General features: G+C 39.6%; 5 protein-coding genes across 8 annotated transcripts; all 5 read right to left on the minus strand.

The window, feature by feature from the left end:
• Positions 1-314: 314 nt before the first annotated feature.
• Positions 315-7,382, minus strand: LOC124196776. 3 transcript variants are annotated; one of them, XM_046591996.1, is made up of 11 exons: positions 4,955-5,492; positions 4,729-4,883; positions 4,221-4,665; positions 3,182-4,155; positions 2,993-3,120; positions 2,498-2,927; positions 2,062-2,436; positions 1,587-1,762; positions 1,371-1,522; positions 889-1,303; positions 315-824 (listed from the first exon to the last, which is right to left on the minus strand). In XM_046591996.1, exons 8-11 carry the CDS (start codon positions 1,722-1,724, stop codon positions 456-458), a joined length of 1,074 nt encoding a protein of 357 aa, XP_046447952.1. In that variant the 5' UTR covers positions 1,725-1,762; positions 2,062-2,436; positions 2,498-2,927; positions 2,993-3,120; positions 3,182-4,155; positions 4,221-4,665; positions 4,729-4,883; positions 4,955-5,492; the 3' UTR covers positions 315-455. The 3 variants fall into 3 exon arrangements, with proteins under 3 accessions (XP_046447952.1, XP_046447951.1, XP_046447950.1); XM_046591995.1 differs by lacking the exons at positions 315-824; positions 889-1,303; positions 1,371-1,522; positions 1,587-1,762 and adding exons at positions 5,992-6,922; positions 6,994-7,154; positions 7,218-7,382 and having other exon boundaries at positions 1,950-2,436; positions 4,955-5,901; XM_046591994.1 differs by lacking the exons at positions 315-824; positions 889-1,303; positions 1,371-1,522; positions 1,587-1,762 and adding exons at positions 5,968-6,922; positions 6,994-7,154; positions 7,218-7,382 and having other exon boundaries at positions 1,950-2,436; positions 4,955-5,901.
• Positions 7,383-8,338: 956 nt separating this feature from the next.
• On the minus strand, positions 8,339-10,854 carry LOC124196775. The gene is made up of 5 exons (XM_046591992.1): positions 10,730-10,854; positions 10,189-10,389; positions 9,965-10,125; positions 8,849-9,896; positions 8,339-8,788 (listed from the first exon to the last, which is right to left on the minus strand). Exons 2-5 carry the CDS (start codon positions 10,312-10,314, stop codon positions 8,435-8,437), a joined length of 1,689 nt encoding a protein of 562 aa, XP_046447948.1. The 5' UTR covers positions 10,315-10,389; positions 10,730-10,854; the 3' UTR covers positions 8,339-8,434.
• On the minus strand, positions 10,615-12,730 carry LOC124196777. The gene is made up of 4 exons (XM_046591997.1): positions 12,435-12,730; positions 12,218-12,366; positions 11,141-12,152; positions 10,615-11,078 (listed from the first exon to the last, which is right to left on the minus strand). Exons 1-4 carry the CDS (start codon positions 12,558-12,560, stop codon positions 10,731-10,733), a joined length of 1,635 nt encoding a protein of 544 aa, XP_046447953.1. The 5' UTR covers positions 12,561-12,730; the 3' UTR covers positions 10,615-10,730.
• A 97-nt stretch (positions 12,731-12,827) lies between these two features.
• On the minus strand, positions 12,828-14,534 carry LOC124196813. Its single transcript, XM_046592049.1, has 4 exons — positions 14,142-14,534; positions 13,920-14,056; positions 13,471-13,855; positions 12,828-13,397 (listed from the first exon to the last, which is right to left on the minus strand). Exons 1-4 carry the CDS (start codon positions 14,298-14,300, stop codon positions 13,047-13,049), a joined length of 1,032 nt encoding a protein of 343 aa, XP_046448005.1. The 5' UTR covers positions 14,301-14,534; the 3' UTR covers positions 12,828-13,046.
• A 159-nt stretch (positions 14,535-14,693) lies between these two features.
• LOC124196811 (tripartite motif-containing protein 2-like) lies at positions 14,694-16,615 on the minus strand. Of its 2 annotated transcripts, XM_046592046.1 has the most exons (5): positions 16,365-16,596; positions 16,120-16,301; positions 15,423-16,057; positions 15,202-15,316; positions 14,694-15,135 (listed from the first exon to the last, which is right to left on the minus strand). In XM_046592046.1, exons 1-5 carry the CDS (start codon positions 16,488-16,490, stop codon positions 15,102-15,104), a joined length of 1,092 nt encoding a protein of 363 aa, XP_046448002.1. In that variant the 5' UTR covers positions 16,491-16,596; the 3' UTR covers positions 14,694-15,101. The 2 variants fall into 2 exon arrangements, with proteins under 2 accessions (XP_046448002.1, XP_046448001.1); XM_046592045.1 differs by having other exon boundaries at positions 15,202-16,057; positions 16,365-16,615.
• Between the last annotated feature and the right edge of the window lie 216 nt (positions 16,616-16,831).

The following is a 16,831-nucleotide window of genomic DNA, read 5'->3' on the forward strand; positions in this document are numbered from 1 at the left end:
AGTTGATGAAAATTTTATTTTATAGAAGGAATCGTCAAGAATTGTATTGTGTTGTTAACTTGTTAAGTCGATCGAATTGAAAATTCGTAATCGTCGCTCGGCTGCTGCTGCTGGAAGTCGTCGATATTGATGAAGGCAATTCCAGGACTTGCGGTAGGTTCCACCCTGTGTAAACCCGAATTTCGTCGAATCAATAGAAATGAAATAATAATAATCATCGGCGACTATTTACGGATAAGTGTTGGAATTGTACCGATGGCCATTATGTCAGACTGGTTGTCACATCTGTTGATTGATTGGTCCAGTTAAAAGTGTTAGCTCATGCACAATTTATTTTAAGAATAAATCCTCAAGTTAACAGCATTGCGTCATTATGTAGTAGTTTCTTTAATGCATTGATAGTTTATACAGGGTCGATCGAGTTGAGAGCGAACTTTGGTTTCCAAATGAAGGATCTACTGGGATTCAAGACTTATTGTGTAGTTGATTACTTCAGATTTCTTGGACTTGTTGAGTTCCATAACGATTTCATTGGGTGAATCGGAAGTATTCATGACATGGCCAAACATTTCGACTGGCAGGGGTGATATTAAATTCTTATGCTGGTGATTTCCAGGACTCACAGAAAGGATCAAGCTCCAGCTAATGATAGCGGAGGAGCTAAGGGTCGAACCGGGCAGACTAGATTTGTTCAAGATTATCCCGACCTCACCAGGAGCCGCGTTAGGAGTGATGCCAGGCCAAGGATTAGAAGTATAATTGGGAACCACGGGATGAAATAGGAGATGGGACATGGAGAACAAAGCAAATACTCCAGCGTGCGCCTATGCATCAAAAGTGTCCATTTTTTAAATGAATTTCAAATTTTAATTGTTTAATGGGCGATACCTTGTTAACAGTGGTGACGAAATCCTTGGGAGATTTGTAACAGAATTTGCCCAAGTGTTGGAGAAATTCCGGGTGAAATGTGGGCGCAGGACGGATCCGAATTTCACCTTTAAGAGTGCCTGATTGAAACAGCCTCAGGATGAAAATTGATTCCCCCAAGACGAATTTGTTGTTTGCAGTTGGGGTTGGACTTGGGAATATGTAGGTGGGTTTAAAAGTGGGTGTAACAGTTGCGGTGGCTGGTGGGGAATTCATTTTCATGGCCGACATCAGTTCTGCTATGTGAAGGTAGTTTTCCACTTGAAGCTTCTTGACTTGCGCTCCAGCTTCAAATATCGTTTTCATGACAACATCCAACTGCTCTTGAACGTCATAGCGCGTTTCCAGGGCGCTGGCTAATCTTGTTCGGCAATCCCTGAAATTTGACAATAAAATTAAATTCCCATATTTATCTTACGATGGAGTAATTTTTAAAAGATTACAGGGAACTGGCAGTTGTTCCGGTTGTTTCTTTTTCCTTCTTTAATTTGATGATGTGCAGGGCGAACAAATTGTTGGGCAGACTTGTAACAGTTACGCCGACAAAGTTCTTGCGGCAAAATGGACAGGAAATCATGTCCTTTTGGCAGATTTTCTAAGATCAAATAATGTTAAATGGTTAAATAAAACAAATATAAATGACGTCATATTCGTTATACCTGCAGACAATTGAGGCACACCGTGTGGGCGCATTGCAGAAATTTGGGTTTCCTATTTTCTTCGTCAAATTCACATAAGCAAACACCGCAGTTCACGAAATGTTCCGTATCGCTAGTGTCGTCTAAAGCGCCGTCCATGTTCTTTACCTACTGTCGTCCGACTCCCATCTTATCACCTTGTCCTTTTTCAGACATTATTTGATTATCACCACTCCTTTTACAAATGCTTTGAAAGTTGCGCAATAGCCTGACGAATCTCGATTAAAAACTGACTACGTTATCTCAGGCCAATGTAGAACGAAAAAGGTAGGAAAGAGAATATCTTAACCCAACTAACATGTTAAACAAACGCTGAACATGCAATACATTTTCAATCAAATTTGTAATTTGCTCTCGTAAGCTGCGATCTTTTACAGTTTTCTTTCAACGGTTAGAATTAAGGATGTACATGCAATCTTCGATTAGAACTAAATACCTTATTGAGGTAGTACTACTGGGATTCGAGAGTCATTGTGTAGCTTCCTCTTTCGTTCTTTTTGGACGTGCTCAGCTTTGTAATGGCTACATTGGGGTGATTGGATGTGTCGATGATGTGTCCAAAGAGTTCGGCAGAGGCGGAAGCAATGATCTTTCTTTGTTGGTCGTGTACAGTATTGAACGGTATGAACCAATTCCAGTCGGTAATGGTGTTGGGACCGACACCGATGGGTTGATTCTTTTTCTTCAAGATCATACCGACCTCACCCATTTTTGAGGCATTAATACGAGGTGTCTGATTAGCACCCGCCAAAGTTGGCTGAAAGGACACAGTATGAGACATCGATATTGAGACGAAAACCCCAGCCTGGGCCTGATCAAACCAAAAAGTTTGAAAATCTTTAATATGTAAAAACAATTGATCAGTTGATTACCTTGTCAACAGTAGAGGCGAAAGTCTTTGGAGATTTGTAGCAAAACTGTCGCAACTTTTGCACAAATTCCGGGTGAAATGTGAGCGCTGGGCGGATCCGAATTTCGCCTATTGACGTGCCGTTGTTAAACACTTTCAGGATGAAAATGGAAGACTGCATCGATGACTGGACCAATTTGGCGTTCAAGGGGGATACTGGATTTTGAAAAAAGGTTGACGCTGTTGGTTTCGGAGTAACTTCAATGAGCGAAATCAGTTTTGCCATTTCGATATTATTTTCTTCCTGAAGTTTCTTCACGTGAACACCAACCGCAGTGATGGATTTCGTTATTGCATTCAATTGCTCTTGAACTCCTTTCCGTTTCTTAAGAACTGCGGTGAATTTCTTCGTTAGATCACTTATTTCTATCGATCCACCAGCTCGACACTCCCTAAAAAGCCAAAAGAAGAATATAAATACTACTAAGAAAATGGCGCGCGAGATCATTCAAATTACATGAGACTCGTAGTTTCTTTTAATTTGACCATCTGAAGAGCATACGAATTATTAGGAAGACTGGCAGCGTCACTGGAGAACGTTGTGCGGCAAAAAGGGCACGTAATCACGCCAGCTCGCCATATTTTCTGTAATCGTGAAAAAATTCCGATGATTCAAAATAAAATGAGTAACAGATTGCATTATTACCTTTAAACATTTGAGGCAAACGGTGTGGGCGCATTGAAGAAATTTGGGTTTCCTGATTTCTTCGTCAAATTCACAGAAACACACACCACAATTCACGAAATGTTCCGTATAACTAGCGACGGCCATAGCCATGTCTTAGTTTGCTGCTGACTGGCTAGATAAGGAATATTCACCATAATACACTTACGTAGCGCAAACGATTTTTCAAAATTCAGAGAAGAATCAACGTTTAAGTTGTGTAACAGGTGTTCGCGATATCTGCAAGGCTAGATTATGGGTAATAGCAATTCGAGGAAATGGGCACAAAAGTTGGAAGCTGATTGCGAGATTTGACTGACGAATGCATTGTGTTAGAGTTGGAAGTAAATTGGAATAAGCGAAACGAAAGAAAATGGCAAGCATTTTGACAAGTAAAAATGTTGAACTGATTAGAACGTAAATTGTAAATAGACTGTTAACATATAGGATTTCTACTCATTTCTACTCAAAATAGTGGAAACAATTTTTGTCTGATTCTTGGCAATTTTAAATTCTAATCTTTCAATTTGTTGGAATGGTTTAAAAATAAGAGAAATTACGCACTTTAAATATAACTGGATTGCGCATTACAAATACTACTGGGATTCGAGAGTAATTCTGTAGCGGTCTCTTTCGTTCTTTTTGGACATGCTCAGCTCAGTCACTGCTTTATTGGGTGAACTGCAAGTGTCGATGATGTGTCCAAAGAGTTCGGCGCCAGCGGAAGATATTACGCTCTTCTGCTGGATGTTTACAGGATTCAACGGTATGAAAAAATTCCAATCGGTAATGGTTTTGGGGCCGACACCAACAGGTTTAAGATTATTTTTCTTAAAGATCACACCAACCTCACCCATTTTTGAAGCAGCGATACGAGTTGTTTGATTAGTGGCCCCCAAAGTTGGACGGAACTGCCAATGAGACATCGGTATTGAGACGAACACTCCAGCCTGGGCCTGATAACCAAAAAATTAATGAAAATCTTTTAATTATTATCGATAGAAGTTTAATCAAAAATTACCTTGTCAACATTAGAGGCAAAAGTCTTTGGAGATTTGTAGCAAAACTGTCCCAACTGTTGCACAAATTCCGGGTGGAATGTGAGCGCTGGGCGGATCCGAATTTCACCCATTGGTACGAAGTAGTCAGACACTTTCAGGATGAAAATGTAAGACTGCATCGACGACTGCAACAATTTGGCATCCACGGCCATGGGGGTTATTGCATTTGGCAAAGACCTTGACGCTGTTGGTTGCGGAGTAACTTCAATGAGCGACAGCAGTTCCGCCATTTCGATATTGTTTTCTTCTTGAAGTTTTTTCACTTGATCACCAACCGCAGTGATGGATTTCGCGATGGCATCCAATTTCCCTTGTACTTCTTTCCGTTTCTTAAGAACTGCTGTCAATTTCTTCGTTTGCTCGACCATTCCTGCGTTTTTTACCGAATGACAAGATCGACACTCCCTAAAATGGTTAAGATTCATTTAAAATTTGAATAAAAACTGCCTTTTTTTAAATTTTGTTTACAAGGAACTGACGGCCGTTACTTTCGGCTTTTCCCTCTCTTCTTTTAATTTGACCATCTGGAGGGCGTAGGAATTGTTGGGCAGACTGGCAGTGTCGTCAACAAAAAATTTTCGGCAAAAAGGGCATGTAATCCAGCCAACTTGACCTACTATTTTCTAAATAATCGTAAAAAGTCACGAATTTGGATACAGTATGTTGATAAAAAATCAAAGAATTATTTATATACCTGCAGACACGTCAGACAGACCGTGTGAGCGCATTGTAGAAATTTGGGTTTCCTATTTTCTTCGTCGAATTCGCATAGACAAACACCACAATTCACGAAATGTTCTAGATCGTTGGTAACGTTGGCTGTCGCCATGTCTTGTCTCCTGTCGATTGACTTATCGATCGTCTTTGTTTCCTTCAAAGCTTCATTATCAGTTCTTTTTCAAAATTCCACCTGTGTTTAAAGGCGGCTAGAGCCGTTATCAGTTTTGACATGATAATTTTCGAGTTGTTTGTAAGATGCGTCATTGGAATTCAATGTAAAACAAACACATTGCGATTGGAAAATAGGATAACAAAAGAAAGGAAAAATTACGTCCATAATGAAACCATATTTAAGCGCTATACTACTAGAACGGTACTACTTAATTAAAGTTGGCAGACGCATTTCAGGTTTGCAGGATTGAAGGAAAATACCGTAGAGTACTTATGCCTCATTGTATTTTTCTTTAATTCTTTCCCGTACACTTGAAATCTCCGTTAAAGTAAAATTTGGGTTGGACAAAGGTTACCTTATAGATTTCTACTGGACTATAGAGGTGATTGCGACTCCACGGTGATCGTGTAGCCCGCTCTTTCCGACTTGTTGGCCGAACTCAGTTTGATCACAGGTTTCATCATGTAGCGATCGGTTACCCGACCGAACAACTCGTTTGCCGAAACCTTTTTTACATGTGCTTCATACTTTGGGCTTCGGTAATCTTCCAGCGGAAAAATGAAACTCCAACCGATCACTTGGTCAAATAACGACTTGAAAAAAGTGACACCGACCTCGTCTAACTGGTCAGCAAATGTTTTCACATTCTTGGGTTTCCGTGTAACACCGTCGAAGCTTTCCATTTTGGGAACCACTGGCTGAAATTCGGCGTTGGCCATCGGAAATTCGACGTAAACTCCGGATATGACCTATTGCACAATCAACGGAACTTTAAAAGGATTGAATTGAATAGCTAATAATCTCAGCGTTGTTACCTTACTGACTGTGCTGCAGAATACCTTTTGGATTTGGAAACAAAATTCTCCCAATTGTCGCGTAAAGTCGCAATGTTCAAACATGTGCACAGGACGAATGAAAATATTTCCCATGAGAGTCCCCGACTGATAGATTCTCAAGATGAAAAATGAGGAAGCGTTCAAGACGAATTTCTTGGTAGAGGTTAAGGGTATGGAAGGTGGCAAATGCACGACTGGTGTTGGTTGCTCGCCTTTCGATTCCGCCTCTACCGTGGGCACGTCTCTATTCAAGACGTTACTCTGAAGTAATGAAAAGACGGCATGCGACAGCAACAGGGAATTTTGGCGGACTTGAGATCCTTTCAAAGCTGGGCAGAGCGGTTGGAAACGGAATCCTTCTTCTAGCCAAGGAACCGTTGGAATTCGCCTGTCATTTTCATCCAACAGATGGACAGCTATTTTCAATTTCTGGCGGAGTTTGTACTCTGAAGCTATTGCGGTCGCTTCACGACATTGCTGTTCGTACCATTCCATGGATTTGGTCATCTTCTGTTTCAGCGTCTCTGCAGTGTCGTCTGCGGTGGAACCTTCGACAAAAGACATCAACTCTGAAAAGTACAATTTTTCCTTCGGTTGACCATCGGGGAAGGATTTTTTACTGTTTCTTTCCAACAATGTCATCATTTGAGCTAAGTGAAAACTATTCTCATCTCGAAGTTTCTTGATTTCATTTTCCGAACACTGGATAGCATTCAAAAGTAGAGCAAGTTGTTCGTGTACTTTCTGGCGTTCCTGAATGGCCGTAGCCAATTGGTTTGTCCCAATGTTTTTCATTTTCATCAGGTCTTCTTTTATGTTGAAGAGCTCTTCTACATTTCTGATTGCGTCAGCTGTCATTTCGACTGAGGAGTGACCGGATGAAGTACACGTTCGTTTCTCTGCCGATCCACAAGTCAGACACCAGCTGACTGCCCTAAATGTGTGGTTTTATTATTTGTTTAGTAAAGCGAATAGTTTGATTTAAGCTACTTAGCTGATACTTTCAACGGAGTCGTCACAATGTCAGATAGTTTCGGCAGCACATTTTTCTCCTTTAATTTTAGTAGGTAGAAGGCATACGCGTTGTTTGGCAGACTCTCGACGTCGAACTTGACAAAAGTATCGCGACAAAAAGGGCACGTAATCGTGTCTCCATGGCGTATTCCCTGAATAAATTGAATAAAGGATAATTAAGTTAAAGGATAATAAAACTCTGAGTAAACATTTACCTTCAAACACGAGAGGCAGACGGTGTGGGAGCATTGCAGAAATTTGGGTTTCCTATCATCGTGGTCGTATTCGAAAAAACAAACGCCACAAGTTATGAAATCTTCTACGTCGCTAGCCGCTGCCATTTCCCACAGTCGACTGTTATCCATTTACCCTAATATTTGTACTTGTTCTTATCAGTTGGTCGTCTGACTAAGCGAGACACAACAACCTTTTTAAACATACCAAAACGAGTCTTTTACATCTACGCATCTACTTTTTTAAAGCATAACCGGCTTTATCAAAGAAAGATTTAGTATCATAGATAAAAATCGTTCAACAAAAAGAACATTTAATATACGTCTAATCTGATATCAAAACTGTAGTCCCCTTGATTCTGTTCACCCACTGCAGTACATCCGTTCAAACTCGTTTGAACATTTGATGACTAAAATTTGTAAATTAGGAAAAAAGGCTTACTGGGATTCTAGTTATGATAAAATTTGCAGGTCTGTGAACAGGTTCCAATCCCGAGCGGTGAATAAGACGACAGAAGAGCTCCTATACGCACGGAAGATAGTATCGAGGTGAAGAAGAACCTGGTTCTTCTGGTGATGATTCACAAGTCCAATGGCACTGAATTCTCTGAAATTAAATTGCAATCTTTAAATATTTCAAAAATTAATTAACGTTATCAAATATCCTTAGTGAAATTGACTATAAGAATTTGACCACCTGGATAGCAGAGGAATTGTCGGGCAGACTGGAAGTGTCGCTAGAAGTTGTTTCACGGAAGCGGATAGAAATGCAAAAACGGCAAACAATTAGATTCATTTCCTATAAGCAAAAAAATAAAAATAAAATAAAAGTAAAAAGTTGTCAGAAAAGGGTAACATATCGTGGATACCTGCAGACACTTCCGGGACAAAGAAGAAAATTTGGTTTCCTAAAAAAATCACTCCTTTCTCACAAAAACATGTCACAAGGGTTCTACGCCATTAGCGTTGGCCACCGGCCCACAAAATTTACGAGTTTATGATGCCGACTAATCAATGAAGAAGCAAAAATATTCCAGAATTTAGACAGTCAAAGATTAATACCGACGACACACTGACATTTAGATGTTAGATATACAGCGACGAAATTTTCTAGGTGCTATATATTTTGTCTTTAACCTTGAATACTTGATAAAGATAATAGAATGCGTATTGGATTACATATTAATGGAACTGGTTAATTATTGGGACTCGATAGTTACGGTATAGTTTGTTCTCTCCAACTTGTTGGTCAAACTCAATTTGGTAACAGATTCCAACATGTTGTGGCTAATGACACGACCAAAGAGATCGTTAGCCAACAACTTTTTCACGTGAATCTCATTCTTGGGGTTGCGGAATTCTTCCAGTGGAAAGACGAAGCTCCAACCGGTGACTTTGCCAGACGAGGTTTTCACTAAGGTGATTCCAACTTCATCGATTAGGTCAGCCTTTAAGTCATAAGTAGACATTTTATTCGTGTCGATTGCGTTCGGAATTTCAGGCTGGAATTGTTGGTTGGTGATCGGGAACAAGACATACACTCTCGGCACGACCTACAGATATATAAATGATTAATTGAGTTTGAAATAATAAAGAAATAAATAACACGTCACCTTGTCAATAGCGTTGCAGAAAATCTTTTGAGATTGAAAACAAAAATCACCCAACTTTTGCATCAGTTCCATTATCCAGGGCAATCTGAGCACGGGATTGAAACGAATTTCTCCATAAAGATTTCCAGTATGAAACAGTCTCAAGATGAAAACAGAAGTCGGATTCAACACAAATTTGCTGCTTGAGGGGAACACACTGGGAGGTAAAGTTACTGGAGACGATTCAATAGTGAGTTTTATTTCCTTTTCGATTTTCGCTATAGTTTTCGGTTTTTTCTTAGGATCTTTTGCCGTCGTAGTGGTGGACGACGAATTTGAAGCAGCAACAGCCGACTGTTGAGGCTCTTTTATGTTCAATGGGATCTTCTGCCGTTGTAGTAAGGAAAAGACGGCATACGAGAGTAACAGGGAATCTTGTCGGATTGGATTCCCCTTTAGAGCTGGACTAAGAGGTTGAAAGCGAAATCCTTTTTCTAACAAAGGAAGTGTGGGAATGAGCTGGTCGTTTTCATCGTAAAGATGGACGGTTATTTTCACTTTTCTGCGGAAGTCGTACTCTGAAGCAACGGCTGTGGCTTCACAGAGTTGTTGCTCGTGCATCTCGACCAATGTTGTCATCTTCTGCTTCAGAGTTTCGGTCGTGTCATCCGCGGTAGAACCATCAACCAACGACATCAACTCGGAAAAGAACAAACTTTTCTTTTCTGCAACATCCTGGGAATCCGTTTTCGATCCATTTCTTTCCAACACCGACACCATTTCAGTCATGCGGAGGTTGTTCTCATCTTGGAGTTTCTGCACTTCTTCTCCGGAACACTGGATAGATTTCATGATCAGCGCCAATTGCTCTTGAACTTTTTGACGCTCCTGAATGGCCATGGCCAGCTTGTTTGTTCCAGAATCTTTCATGGCCAAAAGTTCTTCTTTTAATTTCAGGAGGGATTCCAGGTTCTTTATTGTGTTGATCGTCATGTTGACCGATGAGTGGCCGGATGAAGAACATCCTAGTTTTTCAGCTGATCCACAAGTAAGGCACCAATGGACTTCCCTAAAAACACGTCATTTCGAGATTAAGATACAAAATAGAAAATTAAAAAAGGTGAACTGATCACGTACACAGGAGCGATGGGGATTTCAACTGGTTTCGGTGGCTCTTTCTTCTCTTTAAATTTGAGCATGTGTAGTGCGTAAGGATTGTTTGGCAGACTCTCGACATCGAACTTGACAAAAGTATCACGACAAAAAGGACACGTAATCGTGTCTCCATCACGTATTCCCTGGATGAATTGAATAAAGGATAATTAAGTTAAAGGATAATAAAACTCAGAGTAAACATTTACCTTCAAACACGAGAGGCAGACGGTGTGGGAGCATTGCAGAAATTTGGGTTTCTTGCCAACATCGTCGTATTCGCAAAAACAAACGCCACAAGTCACGAAATCTTCTACGTCGTTAGCCGCTGCCATTTTCCGCTATCGACTGCCTCCAAGTTATCAATCGCTCCAACATTTATACCTGCTTCTTATCAGCTGACTCATCAAACTGTTTAAATAAAGAAAAATGAGTCAAGACATCTATACGTTTAAAACATTTAGTAGATTTTATCAAAGTCGGTAAAGACTATAACAAAGGCATTCTTTAAACTGCACATAGCTTTCTGTTTTTATCGTGTTATGCGTCATTTTGAGTGGTCCGAACCTTTGTCTTGATTTCAAGTGACTATATCGTTTTTATTAGAATTTCTCTACTAATCCAATATTATCAAGTGAAATGAAATTGCGACTGTATTATGCCGGAACTAGTTTCACACACTGGCGTATACAGTCCACATTCCAATTTGAAACACTACAGCATTAAAAACTCGTAAATTAGGAATCATACCTTACTGGGATTCCATAGTTATGACGTAGTTCTCATGTAAATGAGCAGGTTCCAATCCCGAGCAGAGGGACGCCACACGACCAAAGAGCTCGTTGGAAGATACATTTTTCACGTGCATTTCGTACTTTGGGTTTCGGAAATGTGCAAACGGGAATACGAAGCTCCATCCGGTGATGGCGTTGTTATTAACGTCGGACGACAGAATCAAATTGTTGACACCGACCTCATCGACGTTTTCCGCTTTTGGGTTGCAGTGGGATCTCTGATTAGCAGGGCCGATCATACTGGGAATTACAGGCTGGAATTGCAGATGTCCCATTGGAAATAAGACAAACGCTCCAAACTTATCCTGTACAAAGAAATTAAGTTAAAACGTGATATTAAAACAAGGAATTATAGTAAACTAGTTACCTGATTGACCCTATTACAAAAAACCTTTGGAGATTTGTAACAGAACTCGCCCAATTTCTGAACAAAATCCAAGTGAAATGTGGGCACGGGACGAATAAAAATTTCACCCTTTAGAGAACCAGACTGAAACCATCGCAGAATAAAAACAGACGACTGCCCCAAGACGAATTTCGTATTTGCTGGTATAGAGGGTGGCAGAGATACGCTCAATAATTTAGCAGCTACTGTGGTACGTTTCTGGTGTTCGTTTTTCAATGCGGATGGAGATGACGCTGGAGAAATAGCAGCACTGGTCGTTTTTGGTCGCAGCTCATTTTTCAATGAAATCTTCTGCCTTTCTAGTAATGAAAAAACGGCATGCGAGAGCAACTGGGAATCTTGTCGGACTTGAGATCCTTTCAAAGCTGGACAGAGCGGTTGGAAACGGAATCCTTCTTCCAACCAAGGAACCGTTGGAATTTGCCTGTCGTTTTCATCGTACAGATGGACAGCTATTTTCAATTTCTGGCGGAGTTCGTACTCTGAAGCTATTGCGTTTGCTTCACAATAATTTCGCTCATACAGCTCGATCAATTTTTCCATCTTCTCTTTCAAGGTCTCTGTTGTATCTTCTTCGGTCGAACCATCAACCAACGACATCAATTCTGAAAAGAACAATTCTTTCTTCGGTTGACCATCCTGGGCACAATCTTTTGATCCACTTCCTTCCAATATCGAAATCCATTCAGCCAAGCGCAGGTTGTTTTCGTCTTGGAGTTTATTTACTTCTTCCTCTGAACTCTGGACGAATTTCTTGATCAGAGCAAGTTGCGCTTGTACTTTTTTCCGTTCTTGTATCGCCATGGCCAATTTGTTCGTCCCAATGTCTTTCATTTTCAAAAGTTCTTCTTTGAATTTTAGAAGGGATTCCAAGTTCTTGATCGTGTCGGCCGTCATGTTGACAGAAGAGTGACCAGATGGAGTACATCCTGGTTTCTCTGCCGATTCACAGGTCGAACACCAGCTGACTTCCCTGGAATATCAGTAAATTAAAATAGTATAACTTATAGTTTGCTTCAAATTTGTTACATGACTTACATAAGTGTAACAATGTTTTTTGGCTCTTTCTTCTCTTTGAATTTGAGCATGTGGAGAGCGTACGGGTTGTTGGGTAAACCGGCGACGTCCAAGCTGAGGATCATTTCGCGACAAAATGGGCAAGTAATCAGGTGTCCTTTACGCATTTCCTGAGCCACAATTGAGACTTGAAATAATTAATATTTGTTTGAGTTATGAGTTTGTCAAATTAATTTACCTTTAAACACGAAAGGCATACTGTGTGAGCGCATGGGAGAAATTTGGGCTTCCTGTCGAAATCATCGAATTGGTAGAAACAAACTCCACAAGTGACGAAATCTTCGACTTCGTTTGCTGTGGCCATTTCTCACAGTAGACTGCCCACATCGTATCAATTGCTTCAGCATATAAATGTTCTTCTTATCAGCGGATGATTGGATTACGACACGAAATTTATTTTCGAAGTTGCTTCATGGTACCCAAAGGTCTTGTATACGTAGCCTATCTTACGCGGTAAGGAGTATAGTATCACCACAGGTATCAATCACCGATAAGTAAAGGCCTGAAAACGAATTAAAGTAATTCAGACCTATAGGTTAGAATCAATACAAATTAATGAAAACGATAAAAATTGACAAATCAATTAAGTGTATGACAAATACTCAATTTCTTAATACAGATTGTTTCTTTGATAAAAGTTGGTACTTTTAAACGATACCATTAAGTGTCTACTTCTTGATTGATGATTTCTAAGTCAGCTACTTTCATTATTTTGGTGAAGAACATCTTTACATCACGTACCGGTTATTGGCTTCATGGCAAAGGTAGTATTTCTTGTGAATCCAGGTTGTTATCGAGATTCCAGAGTCATGACGTAGTTCTCTCTGTCAGACTTGCTAGCCAGACTGAGTCTGACTAAAGGTTCCAGCATGTGGTGGTGAATAACACGACCAAAGACCTCATTGTCCGTCACTGTTTGTGGCAAATTCTCGTGCATTTGAAAATCTTCGTCATCTTCCAGTATAAAGACCAAACTCCAGTCGGTAATTTTATTACCCGACGCTTTAACCATGGTGATCCCGACCTCATCAACATCCTTAGCTGCTGCTGTCCAGGAATCCATATGCTCAGTCATACTTGGAACCACAGGTCGGAACTCTGTGTGTAGCATTGAGAAAAGAACAAAGACTCCAGCCATGGCCTGTTGAAAAAATTTTTTGTTTTTAAATACAACCAAATTAATAGAAATAAATAAAGATGAGACCAATGTATACCTTGTCAACAGAACTGCAAAACTCCTTGGGGGATCTGTAACAAAATTCCCCTAGTTTCTGCACAAAGTCTGGATAAAATGTTGGTACAGGGCAGATGTGAATTTCACCTTTTATTCTACCTGACTGGTACAACCGGAGGATAAACTTGGACTGCAGATTTCTTGAAAAGAACAGCTCGGTTGGCACACTGTTGGGAGAGATCATGGATTGTTTTTTAAGTAATTCCATCAGAGAAATCATTTGAGCTAGGTTTGAGTTGTTTTCTTCAACAAGTTTTTGAGTTTTCTCTCCGGCAAGATTGATGGAAGACATAGTTTTAGCCAGTTGATCATCAATTGTTTTATGAACCATGACCATATTTTCTAATGAACGTTGAGAAATAGCCCTGTAAAATAATCATTGTTGTTGTGAGTATGCTAATTATGAAAAAATGTGAAAAAATTTTATACAGAAGATCTGTTGACATCTTTTCCATTTTCTTTTTCTTTTCTTGCTTGAGCATTTCGAGTGCATACACATTGTTTGGCAGTTCCAGGATTTCACAAGCCATCCGACAGAATGGACACACGATTATATCATCCCCTTTCTTGAAATTGTGAAAATGAGGGTCAGTCTTGATAAGGTGAATTTCTTCCAAGAGATAAAAATAAATTATACAAATGGTAGCTTACTGAAATGTTGTAGATGCATTCAGAGCAAAGGGTGTGAGAACATGGCAGGAACTTGGGTTTTCTATCTATCTCATTATACTCTCGTATACAAATTCTACACTTCACGAATTCGGCAATATCCTCGTCATCATCGAGAGACATTGATAATGATATCGACATAACTTCAATTACTCGATTCCCTTGACCATACAACTTAAATTTTTATACAAAAATTGTAGCCACTTGATATCCAATAAGTGAAATCAAAAATGCAACAAAATATTATAAAGATATCAAATGTTATTGAAACTTTAAAACCACACCACACTCGTGATTTTTTTTCAAAGATGGAGGTTTTGGAACCACAGACTACGAAAGTCTGTTGTGGAGGAACCGAGAAATGGCAATGGCGGCAATTGAATGGGGATGGGTTCACAAATCAGAATGGATCGGAAATTCGGAATGGATTAGCGACAGTGGCGCCTCTGGATAATTTGAATTAGAAAATCAAAATTCGATCACCTTTAAAAAATTTAATTTATCAGTTTAGTTAAGAAATGTTTTGAGCATTAATAATACATTATCATTTTATTTAATCAAAGTATAATACATTCCGTATTTCCGTTAAACTTCATTGGGATTATTGCGATTCCAGAGTCATGCTGTATTCTATTCGTTCTGATTTTTTACTTTTGCTAAGTTGCGTCATAGCTTCCAACATATTATTATGAACAACTCGACCAAATAAAACATTATCCAATACATTTTCATGCAAATTATCACGTTTGATGAAATGCTCATACTCTTCCAATACAAAGATGAAGCTCCAGCCGATAACTTTGCCAGCCGATGTCTGAACTAAGGTTACACCTACATCATGGATATCTTCAGCTGTATAGTTAAATAAAGGGTCGTAACTGCCATCTTCGTTGGAGCAATGACCAATCATACTAGGAACTTCCGGTTGAAATTGTGGGTGCGTCATCGAAAATAAAACAAACACCTCTGAAAGAGCCTATAAATACGTTTAAATTATGTTAGTTTGAATGCTGTAATATCTGATAACATTAGAATATGTTACCTTGTCAATACCAGTAGAAAATTTCTTCTGAGTCTTGTAACAAAAATCACCCAACTTTTGCACAAACGCAGGATGAAATGTAGGCGCTGGACGGATGTGGATTTCACCTGTCGACCTACCCGATTTAAACAGTCTTAGAATAAACTTGGACGACAGATCTCCCAAAACAAATTTGCTCTTGTTGGATATTGTTGGAGGCAAAGACGTTAACTTGGAAGCACCTGCTATTGGCTGTTCATTTTTCAAAGAGATATTTTGCTTCTTCAACAAGGAGAATACGGCGTGTGAGAGTAGCATCAAATCCTGCTGGAATCCATTTAATAGAGATGGATTGAAAGGTTGAAAGCGGAATCCTTCAAAGAACACGGGTAGCGTCTGGATCGGGTGATCGTATTCATCGTACAGGTAAACGGCAATTTTTGTTTTACTCCGGAGTTCATACTCTGAAGCAATGGCCGTCGCTTCACCGAGTTTCTGTTCGCACAGTTCGACGGATTTTTCCATCTTCAGTTTCAGCGTCTCGGTCGAATCCGCCGCAGTTGAATCGTCGAATAAAGATTTTAACTCTGATAATACCAAAGACCTTTTCGGACCGTCTTGGTGATTTGTTTGGTCAGTTTTCTTCACGTCATTTTCCATTACTGAAATCATTTCAGCTAGGCAAAGATTATTCTCGTCCTGGAGTTTCTGGACTTGTTCTCTAGCAGTTTCGATGGATTTCATAATCAAGTCCAGTTGCTTTTCAACCTTTTTGCGCTCTTGAATAGCCATGGCCATTTTGGTCGTCCTAGAATCTTTCAGTTTCAACATTTCTTCTAGTGAGTTGAAAAAGGCATCCACATTTTTGTTATGCATCCTACCAACAAAATAAATCAAAGTTAAAGTAAAAGATTGAATTGAAATAAGTGAAAATCTTACAGAGGATTAACAACAATCGAAGTGAGTTCTTCAATTTGTCTCTTTTGTTTGATTATGTGGAGGGCGTGGTTATTGTTGGGAAGAATCCATTTTTCCTTGATGTCCTTCCTGGGATCGGTGCTAATGTTTCGGCAGAACGGGCATGTAATGGATTTCTTGCCTTGACTTTGACTTAATAATTTCTATGGAATAAAATTGCTTTTATAAAAATTGTGTTGCGTCTATATTGAATGGAAATGAATTACCCTGATGCACTCGAGGCAAACGGTGTGGAAACACGGAAGGAATTTGGGTTTCCGAATTTCTTCGTCGTATTCGTACAAACAAACGCCACAGGTAGCGAAATCTTCGGCGTCGCCAAACGTCGTCATCTCACGCGCAGTCTAGTCTAAAGTATTATCAGTCTCACATCACATTTAGCCTATTTGGATTTTTGGCCTTATCGTTTGTTGAAACCGAAAGGCGTAGCAATCATACTGTTGCTATGGCAATAACCTGCATACAAGAGGCATAAAGAACGATATCAGATTAAAAAACAATTTGAAATAAAAGTAAACTAGTTTCTCATAACGTCGTACGTGCTGATTATCGACTAAACTGCAATCTATTCTTAGAATGGCGTAAGCTAACCGAGAGTTGCATTACCTTGTAATTCGAGGTACGGCACGTACGGTGGTTTTTATTGCTAATAATTAGCAATCGATAAATATCA

This window comes from Daphnia pulex, chromosome 7 (genome assembly GCF_021134715.1).
Source record: "Daphnia pulex isolate KAP4 chromosome 7, ASM2113471v1".
Lineage (NCBI taxonomy): Eukaryota > Metazoa > Arthropoda > Branchiopoda > Diplostraca > Daphniidae > Daphnia > Daphnia pulex.

Coding starts and splice junctions, on each gene's coding strand:
- LOC124196776 (XM_046591994.1), bottom strand. CDS start 7,367: ATGGATAACAGTCGACTGTGGGAAATGGCAGCGGCTAGCGACGTAGAA. Junction 7,155..7,217: donor TCTGCCTCTCGTGTTTGAAG/GTAAATGTTTAC, acceptor CAATTTATTCAG/GGAATACGCCATGGAGACAC. Junction 6,923..6,993: donor GACATTGTGACGACTCCGTT/GAAAGTATCAGC, acceptor CCACACATTTAG/GGCAGTCAGCTGGTGTCTGA.
- LOC124196775 (XM_046591992.1), bottom strand. CDS start 10,314: ATGGCAGCGGCTAACGACGTAGAAGATTTCGTGACTTGTGGCGTTTGT. Junction 10,126..10,188: donor TCTGCCTCTCGTGTTTGAAG/GTAAATGTTTAC, acceptor CAATTCATCCAG/GGAATACGTGATGGAGACAC. Junction 9,897..9,964: donor GAAATCCCCATCGCTCCTGT/GTACGTGATCAG, acceptor ACGTGTTTTTAG/GGAAGTCCATTGGTGCCTTA.
- LOC124196777 (XM_046591997.1), bottom strand. CDS start 12,560: ATGGCCACAGCAAACGAAGTCGAAGATTTCGTCACTTGTGGAGTTTGT. Junction 12,367..12,434: donor TATGCCTTTCGTGTTTAAAG/GTAAATTAATTT, acceptor ATTGTGGCTCAG/GAAATGCGTAAAGGACACCT. Junction 12,153..12,217: donor AAAAACATTGTTACACTTAT/GTAAGTCATGTA, acceptor CTGATATTCCAG/GGAAGTCAGCTGGTGTTCGA.
- LOC124196813 (XM_046592049.1), bottom strand. CDS start 14,300: ATGTCGATATCATTATCAATGTCTCTCGATGATGACGAGGATATTGCC. Junction 14,057..14,141: donor AATGCATCTACAACATTTCA/GTAAGCTACCAT, acceptor CACAATTTCAAG/AAAGGGGATGATATAATCGT. Junction 13,398..13,470: donor TTTGCAGTTCTGTTGACAAG/GTATACATTGGT, acceptor TTTTTTCAACAG/GCCATGGCTGGAGTCTTTGT.
- LOC124196811 (XM_046592045.1), bottom strand. CDS start 16,490: ATGACGACGTTTGGCGACGCCGAAGATTTCGCTACCTGTGGCGTTTGT. Junction 16,058..16,119: donor TCGATTGTTGTTAATCCTCT/GTAAGATTTTCA, acceptor TTTTGTTGGTAG/GATGCATAACAAAAATGTGG. Junction 15,136..15,201: donor TTTCTACTGGTATTGACAAG/GTAACATATTCT, acceptor ACGTATTTATAG/GCTCTTTCAGAGGTGTTTGT.